At 45.8% G+C, this 26,869-nt stretch overlaps 1 protein-coding gene across 14 annotated transcripts in view; it reads right to left on the bottom strand.

Moving 5' to 3' along the window:
• Positions 1–956: 956 nt before the first annotated feature.
• PPP1R21 (protein phosphatase 1 regulatory subunit 21) overlaps positions 957–26,869 on the bottom strand; it is a 97,795-nt gene continuing 71,882 nt past the window's right edge. For 8 of the 14 annotated variants that reach the window (XR_010600241.1, XR_010600238.1, XM_065590733.1 and 5 more), the window contains 5 exons: positions 26,789–26,824; positions 24,929–25,045; positions 23,475–23,573; positions 7,424–7,549; positions 957–1,587 (listed from right to left, as the gene is read on the bottom strand). Coding sequence is in view for 8 of the 14 variants with exons in the window: in XM_065590733.1 (XP_065446805.1) it covers positions 1,558–1,587; positions 7,424–7,549; positions 23,475–23,573; positions 24,929–25,045; positions 26,789–26,824 (408 nt within the window). In the remaining 6 variants the exon portion in view is untranslated. Of the gene's footprint in view, positions 1,588–7,423; positions 7,550–8,127; positions 8,856–23,474; positions 24,309–24,928; positions 25,046–26,788; positions 26,825–26,869 lie in introns of those variants that run through there. The other 6 variants (XR_010600239.1, XR_010600236.1, XR_010600240.1 and 3 more) reach the window with 3 other exon arrangements.

A 26,869-nucleotide genomic window follows, 5' to 3' on the forward strand; every position in this document is an offset into this window, starting at 1 on the left:
TTGCTATTCTGGGTTTTGAGGTCTCAATCTTTCCTGTTCCACTTGGCATAAATAAATATTCATTAGAGCAGGTACTTGAACCTGATTCTCCCACTTGCCAAGTGGGAGCCATAATCACTGAGCTAGAGAGTCAGTGTCACTTTCTCTGGCCCAATGTTTATTCAAAGTGGAAAAGCTCCAACAGGAGAGAGATCAACCACATTCTAAAATAGCCAACTGCCTGGTGGGTTGGGAACTCATCTGGGATGTGGGAGACCCAGGTCCAAATCCTTGCTGTGCCTGATTTGGAGCAGAAACTTGAACCCAGGTCTTCCCCTGCTCACATGAATGCACTAACAACCGGGTTGTTCTAGGGTGTGGCTGGCCTCTCATTTATCAAAAGATCTCAGCTTCGTCTCAATGCTAACTCACGAAAACAGTTAAGGGATGGGAAAATAGTTTCATGCCCACCTCTATCTGTAGTATTAGACTGTGCTGAAAATCTTATGAGAGAGAGATTTACAGGCTTCCTAAATAAATTATAATTATGAGTAAACAATAAAAAACAGATTTTTTTAAAAAGTCAGTCCATTAGGGAAACTTCTTCATAATACCATAAAATGTTTTAACTGCTTTAAAAATTCAGTGTTTAAGTCATCTATGAATTCATAACTTCTAGAGAGTAGTAGATCAGCCTACCCTGTGTGCTGTTACACTGCTGAGACACAGGACTTTACAAAAAATATCTTTGTTCCTTTTCAACATTTTATGCTCACTTTTTGCTCTAGATTTTATGAGCAAATTTTTATACCAGCACATTTTAAAATACAAACAAAATTCCCCAACAAGTCTTTAATGCAATTTCATGAGCATTTCTTGATTGAGCTACTTGTCCTCTTGAGTTCAAAACCAAAGCCCCCACGTACGAGAAACTGACGTTTCCAATATTGCATATACCCCAAACAAGACTGAGCCAGTTCACTTTAAGTTTGAATTTATTGACATCAGGTTCCCTAAACAACCATCCCAACTAATTCAGAAGATCTGAGAGCAGGAGGAAACAATAAATGTACACAAAAATGCACAGCTTGCATGGCCAAAAACGTTACATTTTCAAATGAATCTGGAGACACTTTTTTTTTTTTTTTTTTTTAAAGAACAGCAAAGAATGGAATGTATGAATGTTGACAGTTTAAACATTTTATCCAGAAACACACTATCGCACGGATACCAAGTTTAACCCATACTTGAATTTGAAAATATACATAATCTTAATTAGATTACATTAAAATCTAATTTCAAAAAGTGTACAGTAAAAACAACCTAAGGGAATTCCGATGCAAGTTAACCATGAGTGAAAATTCTTTGTTTTAACTGCCAACATTAAATTCTGTCTGTTTTACTGATTACAAGTTCTAAATGTATCAAATTCATATACAGCACCAAATGACTTATTACTAGGCCAAACCCACCTCTGTTTCCTTTTAAGAACTAGCCAAGAGGGTGACATTGAATTTTCAGCATCTGCAATTCTGTGTAGCCGTAGCAACATCTGAAAGACAGTTGATTGGCCGTAAACTATCGACTTTTGTTCTTTCTGGAATTTCCCTGTAGTGAAAAATAAACAATGCACGGAAGAACATAATTCATATGAAAATAACTTGTACGAACCACAAACAGGAACAAATCTGATGTCTATACAGAGAAAACATTACAAAAGAAAATGCAGCGTAGGAGAAAAAAAGTCATTAAATTTCCAAGTAAGAAAGAAGAAAAGAAAGCTTCTGTATTTAAAATCTTGTGTCTACTCTATAAATTCCCATTACACTTGTTATAACTGAGGGAAGAAAGGATTACAGCTTTCATAGTCATCAAAACCACAAATATTTTATTCTAATTAAAATCTAGAAGAAAGGCACTGGAATTCTGTCCACGTTCTCAGGATTACACCATCATTCAAATGCTATGAAGGCAAGTGAGATTTTATCAGTAAATGGTACTTGTTTCTAATAAAACCCTTACAGGATAATTGCCCAAAGGAATAAATACTGGGAATTATTTTGCATCAATTTTTCTTAAGAAAACAGTGACTGTATCATATTTTAGCTTGTTTTAAACAGGATATTAACAGCACAGTCTGGAGAAGAGTTCTAAATTTATCATTTTCCATTAATAGGATGTCAGTAATTCAAAAATGCATGTCTATTTGCAGGAGTTCATCGTTCAATTGTTTTAAGCAGAACTGGTTAAATTTTGGCAGTGTTTGATGCTTTGTTATTTCTTGCTGTTTTGACTTGGAAACAAAACCCTCCCCAAATTTGAAACTTTCACTTTGTCATGCTTCCATATTTAAAAGGGCCTCATTTTAAGTGAAATTGTGAAGTTACTGCTTGAGTACCTAAGGTTATGGGGGGAGAGGGAGGGTTTTCTTTACTTTTCACATGTTTCAGACATTGTTATTTTGATAAGCAACTTACACCATTTGTGCAGTGATTATTTTCCAGAGGGATTTTTTAACATTATAATATGGCACAAATAGTCTCCACCACAGGAGAGACGACCAAAAGGGCATCCTTGCGATTCAGTATTATGATGGTATTATGATTTCAGATCCTGATAAAGTAACATTGTTAAAGGGACACTATTGTTACAATCAGGGCCAGCTCCAGGGTTTTTGCCACCCCAAGCAGCGCAAAAAAAAAAAAAAAAAAAAAAAAAAGCCACAATTGCGATCAGCTCTACCGCTGCCGCTTCAGTCTTTGGCGGCAATTCGGCGGCAGGTCCTTCGCTCTAAGAGGGACCCACCACCGAATTGCCACCGAAGAGCCGGACGTGCCGCCTCTCTCCGTTGGCTGCCCCAAGCACCTGCTTGCTGGGCTGGTGCCTAGAGCCGGCCCTGGTTACAATTTATATTTATAACAGATTTACCTGTATTAATAGTGAGATCTTGGATAAATTAAAATAGCTTAAGTCCATTTTAGATCTGTTTTGTACTTTTTGCTCAGCAGACTAGTTAATTTTGTTTTTGTTTTAGATTGAAACTAATTAAATTTCACTTTCTGGTATTTAGACTACAGACCGGTCAGCCTCACCTCAGTCCCTGGAAAAATCATGGAGCAGGTCCCCAAGGAATCCATTTTGAAGCACTTGGCGGAGAGGAAGGTAATCAGAAACAGTCTACATGGATTCACCAAGGGCAAGTCATGCCTGACCAACCTGATTTTCTCCTATGATAACTGGCTCTGTGAATATGGGGAAAGCAGTGGACAAGCTATACCTTGACTTTAGCAAAGCTTTTGATAAGTCTCCCACAGTATTCTTGCCAGCAAGTTAAAGTAGTATGGATTGGATGAATGGACTATAAGGTGGATCGAAAGTTGGCTAGCTCATCGGGCTCTATGGGCAGTGATCAATGGCTCGATGTCTACTTGCCAGCCAGTATCATGAGGAGTACCCCAGGGGTCGGTCCTAGGGCCGGTTTTGTTCAACATAGTCATTAATGACACTGGTCTACAATTTTTGAGAAGTTGTCTGCTTCAGAGATAAAATGTGCTATTTATTATGTATTTTGATGTGCTGAATTCAAATATGACAATTAAAACAACTGATAGACATAAAATGTAACTTAAATATCTTAGAAACAGTAGTCAATGTATATTGTGTAGAGAGAGTTTTAATCATAAATTGTACAACCTAGGTCTTTCCATGTGTTTATGGTAGCTTTACATGATAATCATATTTCACCTGTCCTGTTTATGTAACACTTTAAAAATCAGCAAAAGGGTTATCTAAATAAAATTTATTATGAAACAAAAGGCAAAAAATGATTATGTACATAGTTTAGTCCTATTCAGTGTCTACTCAGCGCTTCTTGGCTTGTCTCTTGTATTCATTAAATGGAGCATCTCTTGTCACTGTCCAGCAATAGTCTACAAGTATTGATGGGCTCCATTTGCCCTGATAGCGTTTCTCCATTGTTGCAATGTCCTGGTGAAATCGCTCGCCGTGCTCGTCGCTCACTGCTCCGCAGTTCGGTGGAAAAAAATCTAGATGAGAGTGCAAAAAATGTATCTTTAGTGACATGTTGCAACCAAGGCTTTTGTATGCCTTGAGGAGGTTTTTCCACCAACAACCTGTAGTTGTCTGCCTTGTTGTTTCCGAGAAAACGTATTGCCACTAACTAGAAGGCTTTCCATGCCGTCTTTTCCTTGCCACACAGTGCATGGTCAAATGCATCACCTTGAAGAAGTTCACGAATCTGAGGACCAACAAAGACACCTTCCTTTATCTTAGCTTGACTTAACCTTGGAAATTTTCCACGGAGGTACTTGAAAGCTGCTTGTGTTTTGTCAATGGCCTTGACAAAGTTCTTCATCAGACCCAGCTTGATGTGTAAGGGTGGTAACAAAATCTTCCTTGATTCAACAAGTGATGGATGCTGAATACTTTTCCTCCCAGGCTCCAATGACTGTCGGAGTGGCCAATCTTTCTTGATGTAGTGGGAATCTCTTGCACGACTATCCCATTCGCAGAGAAAACAGCAGTACTTTGTGTATCCAGTCTGCAGACCAAGCAAGAGAGCAGCAACCTTCAAATCGCCACAAAGCTGCCCCTGATGTAAAGTTGTTTCATGTTGTCATAGGTTTCCTTCATATGGACTGCATGACCAACTGGAATTGATGGCAAAACATTGCCATTATGCAGTAAAACAGCTTTAAGACTCGTCTTCGATGAATCAATGAACAGTCTCCACTCATCTGGATTGTGAATGATGTTGAGGGCTGCCATCACACCATCGATGTTGTTGCAGGCTACAAGATCACCTTCCAGGAAGAAGAATGGGACAAGATCTTTTTGACAGTCACGGAACATAGAAACCCTAACATCACCTGCCAGGAGATTCCACTGCTGTAGTCTGGAGCCCAACAGCTCTGCCTTAATCTTGGGTAGTTCCAAATCCCTGACAAGGTCATTCAGTTCACCTTGCGTTATGAGCTGTGGTTCAGAGGAGGAGGATGGGAGAAAATGTGAGAGTCCTGTGACATTGATGGTTCAGGACCAGAAGTTTCATCCTCTTCCTCGTCTGACTCAAGTGAGAATGATTCTGGTGCATCAGGAACCGGCAGTCCTTCTCCGTGGGGTACTGGGCGTATAGCTGATGGAATGTTTGGATAATGCACAGTCCACTTTTTCTTCTTTGACACACACCTTTCCCAACTGGAGGCACCATGCAGAAGTAACAATTGCTGGTATGATCTGTTGGCTCTCTCCAAATCATTGGCACTGCAAAAGGCATAGATTTCCTTTTCCTGTTCAACCACTGGGGAAGATTTGTTGCACAAGTGTTGTAGCATATGTGTGGGGCCCACCTCTTGTCCTGATCTCCAATTTTGCAGCCAAAATAAAGGTGATAGGCTTTCTTAACCATAGTGGTTATACTGCGCTTTTGTGATGCAAAAGTCACTTCACCACAAACATAGCAGAAGTTATCTGCATTGTTCACACAAGTACGAGGCATCTCTGCTCACTTTGGCCAAACAGAAATGTGTCCCTTTGCAAAATCAAACACTGACAAATAAGAGAGCATGACACTGTATGATTTCTAGAGCTGATATAGGACAATTTGTTCAGCAGAGTGATGTAAGCTTCGTTATGATTGCATCATCCATGACTTCTAGGAATAACATGATGCAATTCATATCATGTATGACGCAATACCAGCTTCAGATTGCATCATTCATTATTTTGCCTAAAAAGCAAGTACTATCCAAACCCAATCATAGATTTATTCATAGATCCAGTCAAAGATGTATTTTAGTCATTTCTAGTTTAAATTGAGATCCCTTCCCTTTATAACTCACTTATCCTCCACCATTCCCAAGTCCAGGGTCGTATATACTGACCCAATAGCATATCTTGAAAACTAGAGCCAACCAACAATTTTAAGCATCATTTTCGTTCTCAGTGACCCAGAATTAGAAAAGTTTGACTACATTTATTTCAGAAGCATTTTGGCTGTAGAGCAGCGTGATCTGGATGATAGGATGAATTGCACCCTCAGCAAGTTTGCAGATGACATTAAGATGGAGGGGAGAGGTAGATATGTTGGAGGGTAGGGATAGGGTCCAGAGTGACCTAGACAAATTGGAGGATTGGGCCAAAAGAAATCTGATGAGGTTCAACAAGGACAAATGCAGAGTCCTGCACTTAGGACGGAAGAATCCCATGCACTGCTACAGGCTGTGGACCGACTGGCTAAGCAGCAGTTCTGCAGAAAAGGACCTGGGGATTACATTGAACGAGAAGCTGGATATGAGTCAACACCGTGCCCTTGTTGCCAAGATGGCTATCCACATATTGGGTTGCATTAGTAGGAGCACTGCCAGCAGATCGAGGGGAACTGATTTTTCCCCTCTATTCGGCACTGGTGAGGCCACATCTGGAGTACTGTGTCCAGTTTTGGGCCCCACACTACAGAAAGGATATGGACAAATTGGAGAGAGTCCAGCGGAGGGCAACAAAAATTATTAGGGGGCTGAAGCACATGACTTACAAGGAGAGGCTGAGGGAACTGGGTTTACTTAGTCTGCTGAAGAGAAAAGTGAGGGGGTATTTGATAGCAGCCTTCAACTACTTGAAGGGGGGTTCCAAGGAGGATGGAGCTAGGCTGCTTCTCAGTGGTGGCAGATGACAGAACAAGAAGCAATGGTCTCAAGTTGCACTGGGAGATGTCTAAGATGGATATTAGGGAAAACTATTTCACTAGGGGGGTGGTGAAGCACTGGAATGGGTTACCTAGGGAGGTGGAATCTCCATCCTTAGAGGTTTTTAAGGCCCAGCTTGATAAAGCCCTGGCTGGGATGATTTAGTTGGGGTTGGTCCTGCTTTGAGCAGGGGGTTGGACTAGATGACCTCCTGAGGTCTCTTCCAACCCTAATCTTCTATGATTCTATGTGTGAAAACGAGAAATAAGAGCAGCTAACTTTTCAACTGGATCATTGGGATGACAGAAAGAATAGCAGCTTTGAACACAATATATTGTAACTATGAAGGAGTGACCATAAAGAATATCCATGAATGAATGCTCCACCTTCCTGATCATCCTTCCATGTGCATTTTTAACAGTATGTTTTATTTTAAGGTATCTGAAAAATGGTACTTATAAGAGTAAGAAGTCCCCCTTTAAAGCCTAATCTGGTGTGGGGAGGATGTAATAAGCTCTCTACAGTTAAGAGTGCAGGGAAAGACATAGTTTATGACCACCAGTCATTTTCAGATTCCAAGTTAGGTCCTAAAACTCTCATTCACTTGGATCAGTAGGGATAGGGCTTCAGATTTTCATGCCAAGTGGCTGAGAATTAAAACAAGCTAGTAACTTCACACTCTACTTGCTAACCCAGGCTACAGACCATGCGCAAAGTAAATACAACACTTGGTAACCTACCTTACTCATTTTCAGTGTATCAATTTCTTCCCTTTGTTTAGATAAGGTTTCATTCATGCTGCACAGATGGTCACTCATCATACTTAGCTGATCTTCATAGCTTCTTTTAGTGGTTGTCAACTCATCCTAAGGAGTGAATGAACAGTAGCTTTCAGCTTTGCCTAATATTACAGTAGTACATTGTTCATGCAGACATTCAAGTTGTCCAACAAAGCTGCTAGGTTGACCAAACGTGTGCACTTAAGTAATTTCATTATGGAGAAAAGCAACTATGCAAAAATTTAAATGAAAAAAAGTCTCGGTAGTTTTCTTATTTATCTTTAAAACTTCATCCCCCCCTTTCCCTCACTATCACCTCCCAAAACTTATTTTATTACACTATTTTATAAATCATCATCTAACTAAGGGTTTAACAACACGCGACAAAAATCACTGAGGCTAAAACCCAGTTTTCAGCCCAGATGCAATTGTTTTTATTTATTAAGTTCTGTTTAACATTCAGGACTATGTGTTTAAAAATAAGTGTTCCAGCCAGTATGCTTTTTTTTAAAAAAAGGAAAGAAAACAATTTGTTATATAATTTTGGATGAATAGTTTGAGAGAGGTTTTTTGGGGAGATATATGGATCTTTACAGATATATAAAGAGGGTGCACTGTTTTAGAAGGAATTCAATTTTATAATTATGCCTATTTGCCACCAGAGAAATTGTCAAATTTCATCATACAAGCACTTCACAATTAAAAGAGTTCAGAAAAACACTACATAAATCCTGGTCTTAAACTCAAATAGGTGATCCAAAACCTCCATTAAGAACATGGGTAGACAGAACTGGGCCCAAAAGGACAGTACTATTAAATATCTGTATATACAAAGTCTTCAGTGTGGTATCTGAATACTTAAGAAAAGTAACAGCTAAAGATTAAGGGCTGCAGGATCAGATCCTTTCTCATGCTTAGTATGCTCACTGACTTCAAGGGAACTATTTGTATGGGAGTCTGGGCTGCACAATCATGTCACATCATTAATACCTTGAAATCATACAGGGATTCATTAAGTCACTGGAGAATTTGTGGATAATTTCGATCATGCTGGTCTTGTTTATGAAGGTTAGGCATAGTACTAGCAATTTAAAAAATTTTTGCATCAGAAGTCAAGTACTTTAAGAGCTACTAATAAAAGTCTACCATTGTAATCATTACTCCAAGGGATGGCAAAATGGCAGTCCACTAGCCATAAGTCAAAGAACACTAAATGGGCAGCTAGTTGACAATATCACCATATTGTTCTCCTTTTATGTGTGATGTGATCTTCAAGCAGTAGTGACTGCACTAAGTCAAACAGAATTTTATTTAAAAATCTTATCTTGTTGCAGTGAATGCCAAAGATCAATGTAAGGCCGTTTCAGATGTACATCATCAGTTTGACATCAATCTGAAATACACGAAAGATATTTTTATATTTCAGATGTGATAGCAGAGGCATATAAAGTGACATTATTCAAAAAGCTAAAGGAAGGTATTTTTTCATGGGCGTCACTATCATAAAACTTGTGCAAAGTCACCTTTGCAAGTTTGAGAAAATAAAATGTGCATTACCTATAGAACAAGGTGCATTAAAAAAAAAATTAGGCCATAGCAATATGACTTTAGGAATGTCAATATTAGGACTAGGAACAAGGTGGCAAGAAGTATTTCCCAGGGTAACCACAAATGTCTGAGTAGAAGAATAGACTCTCTAACTCAGCAATTTCCAGTACTGTCATCATTAACTGAAAGCCTCATAAATAGCCACATTGTGCTTATTAGTATTTTAAATCAGTTGCTCTCAATCTTTCCAAACTACTGAACCCCTTTCAGGAGTCTCTGAGTTGTCTTGTGGATCCCCAAGTTACACCCCACTTAAAAACTACTTGCTTACAAAAAATCAGACAAAAATACAAAAAAGTGTCACAGAACACATTGAAAAATTGCTTACTTTCTCATTTTTTAATATGTAATTACAAAATAAATAAATTGGAATATAAATAGTGTACTTACAGCTCAGTGTATAGCATACAGAGCAGTATAAACAAGTCATTGTCTGTATGAAACGTTAGTTTGTACTGACTTTGCTAGTGATTTTTATGTAGCACGTTGTAAAACTAGGCAAATATCTAGATGAGATGATATAGTTCTTGGAAGACCTCTGCATACCCTCAGGGGTACGCATACTCCTGGTTGAGAAAAGACGGTTACTCACCGTTGTAACTGTTGTTCTTCGAGATGTGTTGCTCATATCCATTCCATTAGGTGTGTGCGCGCCGCGTGCACGATCGTCGGAAGATTTTTACCCTAGCAACACCGGCGGGTCGGCTGTGGAGCCCCCTAGAGTGGCGCCTTCATGGCGCTGAATATATACCCCAGCCGACCCGGCGCCCCCTCAGTTCCTTCTTGCCGGCTACTCCGACAGTGGGGACGGGGGGCGGGTTTGGAATGGATATGAGCAACACATCTCGAAGAACAACAGTTACAACGGTGAGTAACCGTCTTTTCTTCTTCGAGTGCTTGCTCATATCCATTCCATTAGGTGACTCCCAAGCCCAACTTAGGTGGTGGGGTCGGAGTGAGACATTGCTGTGTGCAAAACCGCTGATCCGAAGGCAGCATCGTCCCTGGACTGCTGCACTAGTGCATAGTGTTCTGTAAACGTGTGGACTGACGACCAAACCGCAGCTCTACAAATGTCCTGGATCGGAACTTGCGCCAGGAAAGCCGTCGAGGAAGCTTGGGCCCTCGTGGAGTGAGCGGTGAGGTGTGGTGCTGAGACACCTGCCAGGTCGTAGCAAGTCCGGATGCAAGACGTAATCCAGGAGGATAGGCGTTGTGATGAGACCGGTGAGCCTTTCATTCGGTCGGCCACTGCAACGAAGAGTTGCGTCGTCTTTCTAAAGTGCCTTGTGCGGTCAATATAGAAGGCCAGGGCCCTGCGTACGTCCAGAGAATGCAAACGTTGATCCTGGCGAGTAGCATGTGGTTTAGGGTGAAAGACCGGGAGAAATATATCCTGATTGATATGAAATGGAGAAACCACCTTAGGGAGAAAGGCAGGATGTGGGCGGAGCTGCACTTTATCCTTATGAAAAACTGTGTAAGGGGGCTCGGATGTAAGCGCCCTGAGTTCAGAAACGCGCCTTGCTGAGGTGATGGCTACGAGGAAGGCTGTCTTCCAGGATAGGTACAGAAGTGAACAGGTGGCCAGTGGCTCGAATGGATGACCTGTGAGCTTGGAAAGAACCAGGTTGAGGTCCCACGTCGGAACGGGCTGACGTTGCTGTGGGTACATCCGGTCTAAGCCCTTGAGGAATCTAACGACCATCGGGTTAGAGAATACCGAAGACGCGAGTTCCCCTGGGTGAAAGGCTGATATAGCGGCCAGGTGAACTCTAATTGAAGATATCGCCAACCCCTGCTGTTTTAGGGAGAGGAGATATTCCAAAATGAGAGGAATGGGTGCGTGCAACGGGGACGTGGCTCGTTGTTCGCACCAACAGGAGAACCGCTTCCACTTGGCCAAGTATGTGGTCCGTGTTGAGGGCTTCATACTGCTCAGCAGAATCTGTTGGACAGAGTGCGAGCACTGCTGCTCTGCCTGGGTGAACCATGGAGCAGCCACGCCGTGAGGTGGAGTGATTGCAGGTCGGGGTGACGCAGGCGACCGTGGTCCTGAGAGATGAGATCCGGGCATAATGGAAGCGGGATCGGTGTCCGAACCGAGAGTTCCAACAGCGTGGTGTACCAATGTTGTCTCGGCCACGCTGGGGCGATCAGAATCACCTGTGCCTGGTCTCTGCGCAATTTGAGCAGTACCTTGTGGACCAGAGGAAACGGAGGGAAGGCATAAAACAGGTGGCCCTTCCAGGGAAGGAGAAACGCATCCGAGAGGGAGCCCGGAGCTCGACCTTGCAGGGAGCAGAACACGTGGCACTTCCTGTTGTCTCGAGATGCAAACAGGTCTATCTGGGGAAACCCCCACTTCTGGAAAACGGAATGTATGATGTCCGGACGGATAGACCACTCGTGTGTTTGAAAGGACCTGCTGAGTCGGTCCGCTAAAGTGTTCTGGACTCCAGGGAGGAACGATGCCGTGAGAAGGATTGAGTGGGCGATGCAGAAGTCCCACAGGCGAACGGCCTCTTGGCATAGAATTGACGAACGTGCTCCTCCCTGCTTGTTGATGTAAAACATGGCCGTGGTGTTGTCGATGAGAACTAACACACAGCGGCCACGTAGGAGATTGAGAAATGCCTGGCACGCCAGGCGCACCGCCATCAATTCCCAAACATTGATGTGCAGGGCTAGCTGGGGTGCAGTCCACAGGCCCTGGGTATGGTGCTCGTTGAGATGGGCGCCCCAACCCAGAGACGAAGCGTCTGTGACCAGGTGCAGAGAGGGTTGTGGGGCGTGAAATGGCATCCCCTCGCAAACCACACTGTGATCTAGCCACCAGGTGAGGGAGGTCAGGACCGAGTTCGGGACCGTGACCACCATGTTCAGGCTGTCCCGATGTGGGCGGTATATTGATGACACCCAGGTTTGGAGTGGGCGAAGCCGAAGTCTGGCATGCCTGGTTACGTACGTGCAGGAAGCCATGTGACCCAGCAGGGTAAGGCACGACCTCACCGTGGTGGTTGGGAAGGCCTTGAGTCCTTGAATGAGGCTCGTGATGGTGCAAAAGCGGTTGTCTGGCAGGATGGCTTGTGCGCGTCTGGAGTCTAGAACTGCGCCGATGAATTCTATTCTCTGGGTAGGTTCTAGAGTGGATTTGTCCTTGTTGAGTAGGATGCCCAACTTGTTGAATGTGTGCACTATTATGTGGACGTGAGCTCGAACTTGCTCTTTGGTGCGACCGCGTACCAGCCAGTGGTCTAGGTACGGGAACACCTGTATCCCTTGCCGACGAAGGTACGCTGCCACGACAGCCATACATTTCGTGAACACCCTTGGGGCCGAGGATAGGCCGAAGGGAAGGACTGCAAATTGGTAGTGCACCTTGCTTACCACGAACCGCAGGAAGCGTCTGTGAGGCGGGTAAATTGCGATGTGAAAGTAAGCATCTTTCATGTCGAGGGCGGCGAACCAGTCTCCAGGATCGAGGGAAGGGATAATGGTCCCCAAAGAGACCATGCGGAACTTCAACTTTACTACGAATTTGTTGAGTCCGCGCAAGTCCAAGATGGGTCGCAGACCTCCTTTGGACTTGGGAATGAGGAAGTAACGGGAATAGAATCCCCTGCCCCTTAACTCCACTGGAACCTCCTCTATGGCCCCCATAGCAAGGAGCGTGGAAACTTCCTGTATAAGAAGTTGCTCGTGAGAAGGGTCCCTGAAGAGGGACGGGGAAGGGGGGGAGGAGGGAGGGATTGAAGAAAACTGGATAGCATATCCCCTGTCCACCGTGCGAAGGACCCAACGGTCCGAAGTTATAAGGGACCAGGCACGGTGGAAATGGGAAAGGCGATCCCGAAAGGAGGGGGCTGGATCCTGGGGGATGACTGGGGCGCCGTCCTCGACCGCACCTTCAAAAGTTCTGCCTGGGGCCTGAAGGTGGTCTAGGTGGCCCCTGGTTCTGACCAGGTTGAGGGCCGGTCCACCTTCGTCTACCACCTCGCCCTCGCCTCCGGGCCGAGTCCTGTCTCTGACGAGGCGGGGGGGGGGGGGGGGGGTAGAAGCGCTGAGGCTGCGGCCTAAATGGCCTGCGCTGAGTGCCCACAACATGCATCCCCAAGGAACGCATGATTGTCCTGGAGTCCTTGAGGCTCTGCAGGCGAGAGTCCGTCTTTTCTGAAAACAACCCTTGTCCTTCAAAGGGCAGATCCTGCAGGATTTGCTGCAGTTCCTGAGGCAGACCCGAAACCTGGAGCCAGGAGATCCTCTGCATAGCGATACCTGAGGCCAGGGTTCTCGCAGCAGAGTCCGCTATGTCTAAGGAGGCCTGTAAGGAGGTCCGAGCCACCTTCTTACCCTCCTCCACCAGGGCTCCAAACTCCTCCCTGGACTCTTGGGGAACCAACTCCTTGAACTTCCCCATAGAGTTCCAGGAGTTAAAGCTATAGCGGCTCAAGAGCGCCTGTTGATTAGCCGCTCTAAGTTGCAGCCCTCCGGCTGAGTAAACTTTACGGCCGAATAAATCGAGGCGCTTAGCCTCCTTTGATTTGGGCGCTGCGGCCTGCTGACCGTGGCGCTCCCTTGCGTTCACTGATGCCACCACCAGTGAACACGGCTGGGGGTGGGTATACAAGTACCCGTAGTCTTTAGACGGGACAAAGTATTTCCTTTCCACCCCTCTCGCTGTGGGTGGGATAGAGGCAGGAGTCTGCCATATCGTAGATACATTGGCTTGTATCGTGCGGATCAGGGGTAACGCCACCCTCGATGGGGCATCCGCTCCGAGGATATTCACGATGGGGTCGTGCACCTCCACTATCTCCTCCGCCTGCAGGTCCATATTACGGGCCATCCTACGCAGAAGATCCTGGTGAGCCCGAAGATCTATTGGAGGTGGACCTGTGCACGATGTGCCCGCCACTGCCTCATCCGGAGAGGAAGAGGAAGATGCCTCCGGTGGAACAGGATCCAAGGGAGGGTCCTGGTCTCCCTGCTCCTGGGCCGGAGCATCACCTGCGCTTGAGTCCAGGGCGTCAGGTGGTGCGGACACGGAACCTCCATGCCCCCTGGCGGAGGCCGAGAGATGGTGGACTCCGGGGCCCTTCTAACAGAGTGACCGGAGCGAGAGGTCGAAGCAACTGGAGCCCCTTGCGCCTGATGGTACGCCCACGGGGTCCAAAACGACCAGTGAGATGGGCCATGAGAATGGTCCTCTGTTATGTTCTGCCAATGGCCCAAGTCCTGTTCCTCGGCTTGCCCTTGAGGGGGGTATGCCGATCTCGAGAGGTCCTCCGAGGAGCGAGACACCGATCTCGATGGCCATGGCGGTGCCGAGAGCGTCGAGACGATTCCCGTGGGCTGCGGTGCCGCACGGTGCCGGTCCGGAGATGATCTATCTCCACGCGGTGCCGGCGATCGGTGCCGGGACCGCGACCGGTGCCGATGACCTCGTCGGTGCCGGGAGTCGGATCTGGACCTCGACGAGGATCTGGAGTATGCCCGGTACCGGGAGCGGCCTCTCGACGTCGAGCGTCGACCGTAGCGGTGCCGAGAAGAGGAGGTTACTCACCCTGTGCAGTAACTGACGTTCTTCGAGATGAGTGTCCCTGTGGGTGCTCCACTAGAGGTGCTGGTGCGTCCCTGCGCCTTCGCCCGGAGATTTTTACAGCAGTGCTCATAGCGGCCACGCATGCTCAGAATCTGCCCCCCCCGCTGTGACTCTAGGGTAATAGAACGCATGCGTGGCCGGTCTCCTCAGTTCCTTCTCTACCACGGAGGCCCCCCAACTCCGAAGTAGAGGGGAGGAGGGTGGGTAGTGGAGCACCCACAGGGACACTCATCTCGAAGAACGTCAGTTACTGCACAGGGTGAGTAACCTCCTCTTCTTCTTCGAGAGATGTCCCTGTGGGTGCTCCACTACAGGTGACTTAAAAGCAGTGTATCTTAAGGAGGTAGGGACTTCGGATCTGGTAGGAACGCCGTCGAGAGTACCGCCCTGCCCAAGCGTATGTCAGATAAAGGGCCTTGAATAAGGGCATAGTGTTTAGCAAAAGTATGGTCAGATGACCAAGTGGCTGCTTTACAAATGTCAGCCAAGGGGACTTTGCGTAAGAACGCGATGGAGGCAGCCAGAGATCTAGTGGAGTGTGTTCTAATGCCATCTGGAGGTGCAACCCCTTTCATCTGATAGCACAGTCGGATGCACTGGGAGATCCAGTTCGAGAGTCTCTGGGTAGAAATAGGCATGCCCTTGGAGCGCTCTGCAACAGAAACAAAAAGTCTAGAGGAGTTTCTAAAGGGTTTGGTTCTATCCAAATAGAATGACAAGGCTCTACGAACATCTAGTGTATGCATTGAGGCTTCAAAGGAGTTTGCATGTGGTTTCGGGAAAAAAGTCGGGAGGTGTATGGGTTCATTAATATGGAATGATGAGTGTACCTTCGGAAGAAATTTGGGATGCAATCTGAGGGTAACCTTGTCTTTAAAAAAATATCGTATATGGTGGATGAGCCATGAGAGCTGCCATTTCTCCTGCCCGTCTGGCAGAAGTAATTGCCACTAGAAATGCAGTTTTCATGGAGAGGTGTAAAAGGGAGCACGTGGCTAGGGGTTCGAAGGGTTGTTGAGTTAGGGCAGACAGTACCAGATGAAGGTCCCAGGGGGTGGTCGGTTGTTTAATGTCTGGATATAAGGTTTGTAGGCCCTTGAGGAAACGCTTCGTAGTAGCGTGAGCAAAGACAGACATATCATCAATTCTGTCGTGGAAAGTCGTAATAGCAGCTAAATGGACCCTGATGGAGCTGAAAGAGAGGCCGGCTCGCTTAAGGCCCAAGAGATAGTCCAATATAAGCGGAAGAGGTACCGAGGTAGGAGAAAGATGTTTGGCAGAACACCAATGTGTGAATCGTTTCCACTTTTGAAGATAGGTCTTGCGAGTAGATTGCGTTCTGCTATGTAGGAGCACCTCCTGAACTTGTTCGGAGCAATCTAATTCGCGTTGGGAGAACCACGTAGGAACCAGGCCTTGAGGTGAAGCATGGACAGGTTGGGGTGGAGAAAACGACCGTGCTGTTGAGATAGAAGGTTCGGAATAAGCGGCAGGGAGACTGGTGGTTGGATTGACATTCTGGTGAGGAAGGGAAACCATGGTTGTCTGGGCCACGATGGGGCAATGAGGATCACCTTGGCTCGATCCGTTCGTATTTTTATCAGGACCCTGTTGAGAACTGGTATCGGGGGAAACGCATAGAATAGGTTTCGGTGCCATGAGATCATGAATGCGTCCCCCAGGGAACGTTTGCCCAGTCCTGCTCTGGAGCAGAAATTGAGACATTTCTTGTTCTTTGCAGTTGCAAAGAGGTCTATTGTTGGGTAGCCCCAGATGCTGAATACCTCGTGAATGGTTTTGTCGTCTATCTCCCACTCGTGGTCCCATGGGAAGCGTCTGCTCAGTTCGTCCGCTGTGGTGTTCATGATCCCGGGAAGATAAGCAGCTGATACCCGGATGTTGTTCAGAATGCACCAATTCCAGAGCTTCATCGCCTCTGTGCACAGCGAATGGGAACGAGCTCCGCCCTGCCTGTTTACGTAAAACATGCAAGCAATGTTGTCCGTCATTATGCGTACGTGATGATGTTTGATTAGTGGCAGGAAGTGACGGCACGCGTTGCGAATGGCTCGAAGTTCTAGTACATTTATGTGCAGGGAGGTCTCGGTTGGTGACCATAGTCCCTGTACTGTGTGATGAGACATATGTGCACCCCACCCTGTCATAGATGCATCGGTGGTCAGAATGCGTGATGGAGCCTGTTGAAGAAACGGGACTCCAGAACAAAGGTTGGAGTGGACGGTCCACCAACGTAGCGAGCCTTTGACTGGAGTAGGCAGGGAGAGAGTCTTGTTTAAAGAATGCATATTCGGTTTGTAAACCGTTGCCAACCACGCTTGGAAGCACCTCATGTGCAGGCGTGCATTCTGGACGACAAAAGTGCACGAGGCCATGTGACCTAGTAGTTGTAGGCAGTCTCGGGCAGTTACCTGAGGGCTGTTGCGAATAGTTGTGGTCAGTTGTTTTATGGAATTGTAGCGATCGGGTGGGAGCGATGCCAGCCCGGTCCGAGAGTCGAGGTCTGCGCCTATGAACTGAAGGTGCTGGGTGGGGCGTAATGTGGATTTGTCTCTGTTTATTTGTAGGCCGAGAGAAAGAAAACACTCGACTGAGTCGTGTGAACCGGAGCGCCTCGTCGAATGTTGAAGCTTTGAGGAGGCAATCGTCGAGGTACGGAAATATTATTACCCCTTGTCTCCTGAGGTGAGCAGTGACTACAGCTAGAAGTTTGGAAAAAGCACGGGGGGCTGTAGATAGTCCGAAGGGGAGTACCCTGTATTGGAAATGTGTGGAACCAAGGGTAAACCGGAGGAAACGTCTGTGGGCCGGATGTATAGTGACGTGGAAATAGGCATCTTGTAGGTCGAGGGCAGAAAACCAGTCGCCCTGCTCCAGCGCTGGGATTATGGTATTGAGGGTCACCATCTTGAACTTTTGCTTTTTGATGAATCTGTTGAGCCGCCTGAGATCGAGGATTGGTCGCCATCCCCCATTTTTCTTCTCCGTTAAGAAATAATGGGAGTAAAAACCCTTCCCTCTGTGTTGCTCTGGCACGACTTCTACTGCTCCCAGATGAAGGAGATGTTGCACTTCTTGGAGGAGTAGCTGCTCGTGAGAAGGGTCCCTGAAGAGGGACGGGGAGGGTGGGTGGGTGGGAGGTAAGGAGAGGAACGGGATGACGTATCCAATTGTAACTACCTCTAAGACCCACTTGTCGGAGGTAATCTTCCTCCATTGTTGGAAAAAAGGTCGTAGGCGGTGTCCAAAGATTGGTGTGTCGGCTGAAGTGAGGGCATTGCTTTCTAAACCCTCGACCAAGTTTTCAAATCTGCCTATTAGCTGATGGGGGTTGAGGCGCCCCTGTAGAGTTTGGGCGACGTCGCTGGAATCTTGGTCGTGGACGTTGCGGCTGTTGCTGTTCCTGCGGTCTATGGGAAGGTTGTGTAAATGCGGGATAACGTGGCCGGTGGTATGGTTGGTATCGATATTGTCGTCTCCTTGCCGTAGGTGTCTGGAGACCTAAAGACCGGAGGGTTGTTCTGGAGTCTTTCATTGAATGAAGCACTTCATTTGTGTTAGAAGCAAAAAGTTTGTCACCGTCGAAGGGAAGATCTTCAATCGTGTTCTGAACTTCGAGGAAAAAAGGAAGAGGAGAGCCATGAGCCCCGTCGCATGACTATCGCTGTAGCGGTAGATCTTGCCGCTGTGTTGGCTACATCGAGGGCTGCTTGGAGAGCGGTGCGTGAAATGGCTTGGCCCTCAGAAACTATAGCTCTGAACTGTTGTTTTCTTTGTTCTGGAATGTCATCAATAAAGTCCATTAAATTATTATAGTTTTTATGGTCGTATTTTGCCAGGACTGCGGTATAATTAGCTATGCGAAATTGGAGGGTGGAGGATGCATAGACCTTGCGACCAAACAGGTCCAGTCGTTTGCTATCCTTGTTAGGTGGGGCAGAACGAGAATACTGTTGTCTAGCCCTCTGGTTCGCAGCGTCTACTACCAATGAGTTTGGTGCTGGGTGAGTAAAAAGGAATTCAGAGTCCTTTGGAGAAATAAAATACTTCTTATCCGCTTGCTTGCAGGTAGGTAGGCTTGTCGCTGGAGTCTGCCAGATGGACTTAGCAGGTTCTAAAAGGGCTGCGTTAATTGGAAGTGCCACTCTGGAGGAAGAAGGGGGCTGTAGGATGTTCGTTAGCTCATGCTGTTGTTCGGGAACCACTTCCAGGTTAATGTTCAGGGCACTAGCAACTCTCTTAAAGAGGTCCTGGAATTTTGTATATTCATCAGAGGGAGTGGGAGGAAGGGGAAGTAACGCTTCCTCCGGTGCTAACTCCGGGTCTGTTGGACCGGGAGAAGGGCTAGGTTTATCCTGGGAGCGTGGCTGTGTTGCCAGGCGTCTCGTGTCACTAGCGTATGTATTAGGAGACGGCACTGGATCAGTGTTGCGCCTGGTCGAATGGCCACGGGGCATGTGTTCCCGAGGGTATGATGCCCATGGTGTCCAGTATTGCCATGGTGGTGGGTAGGGCATTGATGGTGCCATCCAGGGGTTCATCCCCCAAGGGGCATGGTCCTGAGAGTGGGATGAGGTAGTATTTCCATAGCCCTTAATGCTCTGGGTCCGGGGCTGGGAGTCATGATATGGGGAAAAAACTCCCTGTGGATCTGCTTCCTCCTCACTGGAGGAAAACTGCTCAGATCCTGACTCAGGCATTGCAACAGAATATGCGTTCATGAGCGGAGACTGCAAGGTAGGTGACACTAGAAGATCAGCTGTCTGGGTAAAATGTGTGAAAGCAGCTCCTGCAGGAGATGAAAGCTGAGCCGATAGAGGCTGCTGCACAAGAGCATTCCTGCGATCGGGGCTTCTGGCTGTGATCTGAGTGTCAGAATGCCCCGCAGGCGTCGGTGCCGCGGTCGGTGCCGGGCGAGAAAAGTCGGGCTGCCCCGGGTGCGGTGTGCCGAGGAATGTCGGCACCGTCTCATTCGCGGTGCCAAACGGTGCCGTCACTGAGGCAGGCAACTGGAAGCCTGATGCCTCGGCACCGGAGCTTCTCGGCGGCGCTGAAGCCTCCGGCGGCTTTTGCGCTGTTCCGGAGGAGCCTGCCTCATGAAAAGTGCTGAGGCGAGGGATCACAGGCAGAGAGATCGTTGATCTGCCTGGAGAAATTGTATGCCTCCTAGCCTTGCCCGGTGAGGAAAAGTGCCCCTTCTTCGTAGACTTCTTGATCTTTTTTGAGGGGGGGGGGGCTGTGTCGGGTAGCGGAGCCGGCTTCAATGCCTGGGTCTGAAACTGACCCGATAGATTTTTGAAGCAGGAGCAGTTTTAGTTTAAGCTCTCTGTCTTTGCGTGCCCTGGAGCTGAGTTTAGAGCAGTGGGCACATTTTTGGGGAATGTGACCTTCCCCCAAACATTTTATACATTTTGAGTGCCCGTCCGATGACGGGATAGCTTCCTTACAAGTAGCACAGCGCTTGAAACCGGTGGAGCCCGGCATAGCCGCGGCTGACAGGAAATTTTTTTTTTTTTTTTTTTTTTTTTTTTTTTTTTTTTTTTTTAAGGTAAACTGGGTAAGTAACTATTTAACCAGAAAAAACTGACAGAAAAAATGGTTTCTAAAGGATAATTAAGGGAATAGTGAAGGATTCTCTAATGAGTCTGCTGAGCTCCGTCTCAGGCCGGGGACGGTTGAGAAGGAACTGAGGAGACCGGCCACGCATGCGTTCTATTACCCTAGAGTCACAGCGGGGGGGGCAGATTCTGAGCATGCGTGGCCGCTATGAGCACTGCTGTAAAAATCTCCGGGCGAAGGCGCAGGGACGCACCAGCACCTGTAGTGGAGCACCCACAGGGACATCTCTCGAAGAAGAACTACGTCTCGACGTTGATCGGTGCCGATACGTAGAGCGGTGCCGCGAAGAAGATCTTGGCCGCGAGTACGACCGGTGCCGAGGTGATATTCGGTGCCGGGACTGCGAGCGGCGTGGGGACCTGCTTCGGGACCTGGATCGGTGCCGAGGTTCCAGCCCTTGCGATGGAGGGCGCATCAAGGCAAGTTTCCCCCTCGACTGGACCGGGCGAGTCAACGGTGCCGTCGGTGCCGGTGGTTGGGGTGGTGCCGGCTCCGTGAGAGCTATTAAGTCTCTCGCCGCCGCGAAGGTCTCTGGCGTCGACGGGAGGCACTGTATCACCGCCGGCCTCGGTGGAGACGCCATCTGCACCGGACTCAACGGCCTCGGCGCCGGAGTCGACGGTGCTGGAGGCACCTGTTTCCGGTGCTCCACCGGCGGACGCGGCTCTACCCCCGGCACTGGGGGAGCCAGCGTCTTCGGCACGGAGGTCCCCGTCTTATGGGCTTTCTTATGCCCTGGGGATAATGACCGGCGCCGAGGCACTTGCTGTGCTTGCGGTGCCGACGAGGTCCGGTGCCGGGGAGGCTTATCTGACGCCATTCACGTGGTCGTCATGGCCGGTGCCGCCGGGGCACTGCGCACCGATGCGCTAGGTGCCGGGGCCTGACTTGTAGATGGAGCGTCCGGACTAAGTGCCGCCTCCATCAGGAGTTGCCGGAGCCGAAAGTCCCGCTCCTTCTTGGTCCTTGGTCTGAAGGCCTTACAGATCTTGCACTTATCTGTTTGATGGGACTCTCCCAGGCACTTCAGACAGGAGTCGTGCGGGTCGCTCGTGGGCATAGGCTTAGCGCAGGAGGCGCACAGCTTGAAGCCGGGAGCGTTGGGCATGAGCCCGGCCCCGCGGCCGGGGGAGCAAGGGGGAGACGACCCCCTTAATCCCCTGAACTATTATAACAACTAGAACAACTTTTAAAACTATTGAACTATTTAACTATAAACACTAGGACTATAACTATAACTATAACTGCGAATAACAAACTAAGCTAGGGAGAGCGGAGAACAGCTAAGCAGCGCTCCACAGTTCCAACGACCGTCAGGGGCGGTAAGAAGGAACTGAGGGGGCGCTGGGTCGGCTGGGGTATATATTCAGCGCCATGAAGGCGCCACTCTAGGGGGCTCCACAGCCGACCCGCCGGTGTTGCTAGGGTAAAAATCTTCCGACGATCGTGCACGCGGCGCGCACACACCTAATGGAATGGATATAAGCAAGCACTCGAAGAAGAACCACTGTTTTAAGTGATGGCTATTTACTGTGCCCTCAGTACAAATTCAATGGATGTAAAGAATTAAAATGTTTCATAGATAATTAATCTTTAATACTTGTATTGAAAAGCAGGCCACGTGGTTACATTGTTCAATGCAAAGGCCTCACATTGCACTCCTGAATAGGTCCCGTCCATCTCTGAGTCATGAGTATGTGCTTCCTGTGTCTGGCAACCCTGACAAACTGTCATCCCCTTTCATGGTTCTGTATTACTACATGGACTCAATCTCAAAGCTGCTTTTTAGTAAGGTTGTGAGTTTACTGATGAAGTATCTAAAAAGGAAATTACGGGATTCATTTTACATTCCACTTCTCAATTAAGAAGCCTCCCACCTTACCCAATGATAAAGAGGGCTATGATGATGTGAAGGAGAGATTACATGAGATGGTTCAAAACCAGAAGGAATACTATACTCTGGCAACTATAACTCATATGGAAAAATAGCTTCCTTCCTCTAAAACATTTCCAAGCCAAAAATGTTAGTTTGTTTAAAAAGTGAAGAATCATCTGCTCATTAGAGTTAGCACTGGTTTGAACTAACTGAATATAGAGGGGGGTCAGAAAGTTAAGCCTCTCTAAGTTCCTGAGTACTTATGTATTTACAATTTTCTCTTTTCTCATTCTCTTAATTATCTTGGAGCATAAGCTTTTGTGGGTGAATACCCACTTCATTAAGCGCATGACGAAGTGGGTATTCACCCATGAAAGCTTATGCTCCAATACATCTGTTAGTCTTAAAGGTGCCACAGGACTCTGTTGCTTTTTACAGATCCAGACTAACATGGCTACCCCTCTGATACTTAATTATCTTGGCTCAGTTCTCTGGATTTTAAGTGCAAATGGTGTGCTGTGCATTTTTGCAGAGCAGTTTTTCAAGGAACTAAAACTGACATGTCCACAGTTTGATAACTACAGTTAAAAATTACTTATTTTATTAAGTTGCCATGTGGTTTTTATAATAAAGCACCATCAGCCTTCCAGGGGGGAAAAAAAAGCAGAGGCTGAAATAGTCTTAAAAATCCCAGAGGCCAGGGAGGATGCCACAATGTACATTTATGATTCTGGGTTTTACTGGGAAAGTGAATATGTAAGTGCGTCTCAGTCTCTCTGCTTGCTAAGTTCTTGTATGAAGTGAAGTTGACTTTTCTATTTGAAAGTGCTCATTGAGCAAGAACCTTGTCAATTTCTCCTCTTCAGTCAGCCTATTAAAATGAAGTGTGGCAAGAGGAGAGAAGGGACATTAGATGCATATACATTATAATGTTTTGCACGCAGCTAAGCGGCTGGGATTTAATCATAGCTTTGGAAGCAAAAAACAAACAGGGATAATAAAGGGTAAAAGGGACAATATTTTCACAAGATATATGTTTACATCAAAATGGTATCTCCGTTACTGTAAGTATTTTCTCAATTTTTTAAAATAAGACATATCCCATTCAATACTCAATCTTCGATAATTTTAAACATGTGCATTAGTGGGTTTGGTCTGCAATTCTACTCACATGCCATGACAGTTTTCAGACTTAGCATGGGACGTACACTGGGTTTTATGTTTTTCCACCCACAACTATCCCATGGAGTGTGTCCATCAAATTGCTTAGCTAACATTTCACTTGCCTGTAATCTACTGATGCTTTGACTAGCTAATTTCATCTCCTCCACTAGTGATTCCTTAGACTTCTCAGCTAATGATAATCTTTTGGCAAGCGCTCGGCACTATCAAACAAACAAACAAACAAAAAATCAGTTAGTGCCAGCAGAGTATTGTACATAGCAAATTATTTGAGGCAGAGTTTTTTTTTTTAATCAATGTTTGGGCCTTTCAAAATGCAAAGTTTTTGGTTTACAGAAAGTGGGTTACAGAAATAAAGCTTTTATACAGAACTTCACAAGCTAAACAGTGATTTAACATTATAAAACACTAAACTTTCAGGATTTATTTTATAGAAGAGCACCTTACATTTTAGACACTATTGCTAGAAAATAATATCTGCGATCAGAAGGATCTATTAATTTTGTTTAAAGAAAATATAAAAAGAAAAACAAATGAGATCTCAAGATGCCAGGCACATGCACATATTGCTTAAATGTCAGTGCGGAAGGATGGTTCTTTCACATTATCTCATTATCTGCCATACCAATAACAGTTGTGTACATTAAAGCTGACAAAGCAAATCTAACCAAATATGGCGCATGTTCTGCATGTGTTTCTGGCAAAATTGCTCATCCTACTGAGGAGCATTTATCTGATTCTAAAATTCAACACAACAAATACTTGAAAACAGTTCTCAGCTTGCAAAGAAGTCAAGCAAGCCAAATTGTACAACATTCTCCAATTTCTAGGTGAGAGGTAAGTTCTAGTTCTTCATTATCAAATTGCTAAATTCTTTGAAATTACTGTAGTTTGTCACATTAAGCCAGGGCAGTGGAACAGCATGGAGGCTAGCACCCCTGCAATAGAAATATTGTGTTAACTCAGATATGCCAAGGAGGAGGGTGTGTCAAAGCAGGAACCAGAGGGACTAAAACTGTGAGGCCCAGGATTGGACTGGGGAGCAGCTGCTGCAGTGCAGGGATTGGGTTGAGGAGTGGGACACAGGGGGGCGGGATGAGGCCCAGGTAGGAACCTCCTTTCCAGCCTGGAGCCAGCTTCTCTCCCCTCCTGCCCAAGTCTCAGTATCTCCCCCTGCCCCACCCTGCATTAAGCCAAGGACCTACATTCAATTCTATATAGTTCGGTAGCTAAAGCCAGCAATAAAATAGGTGTATAAGAATAACCTATATCCAGGCCACTTAAAACCAATGCAACTGGCTTTCTTATTACCAAATGCAACTGATTAACGAGGGAGGTTGAATATGCAATTATTCAAAATTAAGAAATTGATGCAACACACAGCAAGTACAGCCTTTTATGAATACTACCCCAAAACCAAGGAATAAACTGCAGGAACAAATTATCGGATAGATTGTCCATGGTGTTTTGGTAGGAGCCTGTTGTTCATAACATTGATCTATAGAAAGTTCAGAAAGGAGTTACTGTTTTCAGTACAGGAGATTGACTGGATGCTCACCTCAGCATGAAAATGTACTGACTTGCTGTCAGCCAGCTGTAGAAGAGACGTAAGTTCTACTATCCTTGCCATATAGTGATTTTTTATCAAGTCTTCACGGGACTTAGCCTCTGGAGCCTGAAGAGTGAGAGCTCATGTGATCAAACAATTAAAAAGCCTTTATCTTTACGAGAACTAAAACCATAACCTAGGTCTTTATACAGGAAAAAGTTTTTAAGTGGCAAGTTGTCCAAATGGGATGGACTATTTATATAGCATGTAAAATTTGATTGAGCTGGGCACTTCTTAGAGCAGACACATTTATAAAATAAAAGCAATCTTATCAGATATTATGCAACACTACTAACTTGAGTCTTCTGAAAAACAATGATAAAACTCAAGGTTATATTTTATGTAGAGACTTGAGTAAGTAGTAGAATATAAAAAGAGTCACAATTTACATTAAAGGATTTCTGGTGAGGATACAAATCCTTGAGAACGACCTACTGTCCCCTTCTCACGACACAATTGTTACCTTGGATTCTCCAGCAAAGATGGAATTCTCAAAGATGGCCAGAACATTAGGAGCCACACTTCAAAACTGCATGTGCATTTTCAGAAGATTGATTAAAGAAATCTGACTTTAAATTTTTGCAGAAATGCCACACACTTTTCTGTAGACGACAATGAATTACCAACTTGGGGCAACTTTCATAATACATTTGCACCCTCTTAAATTTAAGTTTTGAGGTTCACACAAGACAGACTTTTATTTTAAAGAATTCTTATACAGCTAAGTCACATGGCTTAACATGTCTTTTATAAAGAAGCACTCAGTGCACTTAAACCCCATCTCATCTTCCAACAGCTTTTAGAATAACCTTACCATTCATGTCAACAGAACTGCTCTCTGCAGGATCACAGAGAGAGGAAAACATTGCATCTTAGCCCAATGTTCATGCTGTGATAAGAAATGCTAACTTTACTTCTTTAGTATCACTAAAACATAACATTTGGTGTGACTGCCAGCCATGTTTTATTTATTCTAATCACCTGTTTAAATAAAGAATAGTATATTTTTAGGGCACTTAAAATGCATACTAGAATAGTAAGGAAGAGGTTATCCAGGCAAATTCCCCATAAGTTGGAACTGAAAGACAAAGGAGATAGGAAAGGCCTATAAATATGTGTTTTTTGATGCTTCAACCCTCCTTTGATTATTAATCAATCTGAGGTTTGGAATCCAGCTCATGTCACTGAAGTACAAATATAGAGCTACACTTTCTAAAGCTACAGAGAACTTGATAATTTAAGAGCGCGCAGCTCTTAAATCTTGTTAAATTCCTTATCTGAACACGTCTGTTGAAAAAAATATGCGAACCAGTACTATAAGCTATTGTCAGAGTTAGATTAAATTGGAGAATGAAGTATGGATTACCACCAATAGGTAAGGCTGTGAGACTGTCACAAAGGTCACAGATTCCGTGATTTTCTGGGAACTCCATGACTTCTGCAGCTTGCTGCTGTGCATGACCGCAGGGCTGCCTGAGCAGCTCGGGGCCCCCCCAGTAACAGCAGTGGTCCCGGGCTGCCATCCCCCACCACCAGCGTGAATTTTTGTTTATTGTCCATGACTTTTTAGTAAAAATACCCATCACTAAATCTTAGCCTTACCAACAGGAAATGAGGAGTTTCAGATATTCTTAGGGAAAAGTTATTGCGCAAGAATTCATTCTTACCACATTGTACTAAATTACTCCAGGGGTCTCCAAGTAACTGACAGAGTAACTTAGTCATGCACAAGTTTTAGCACTTTCTGAATTATACATAGTATAAATATTTATTACATATAATGATATGTATCAAATAGTCATAAAGTACCTCTTCGTTGTCAGTGGTCATGGTCAACATTCCAATCTAGAACAAGGGAGAAAAACTCAGAACTGTAAAACAAGACTCCAC

The sequence above is a fragment of the Chrysemys picta genome, chromosome 3, assembly GCF_011386835.1.
Source record: "Chrysemys picta bellii isolate R12L10 chromosome 3, ASM1138683v2, whole genome shotgun sequence".
Classification (NCBI taxonomy): Eukaryota; Metazoa; Chordata; order Testudines; family Emydidae; genus Chrysemys; species Chrysemys picta.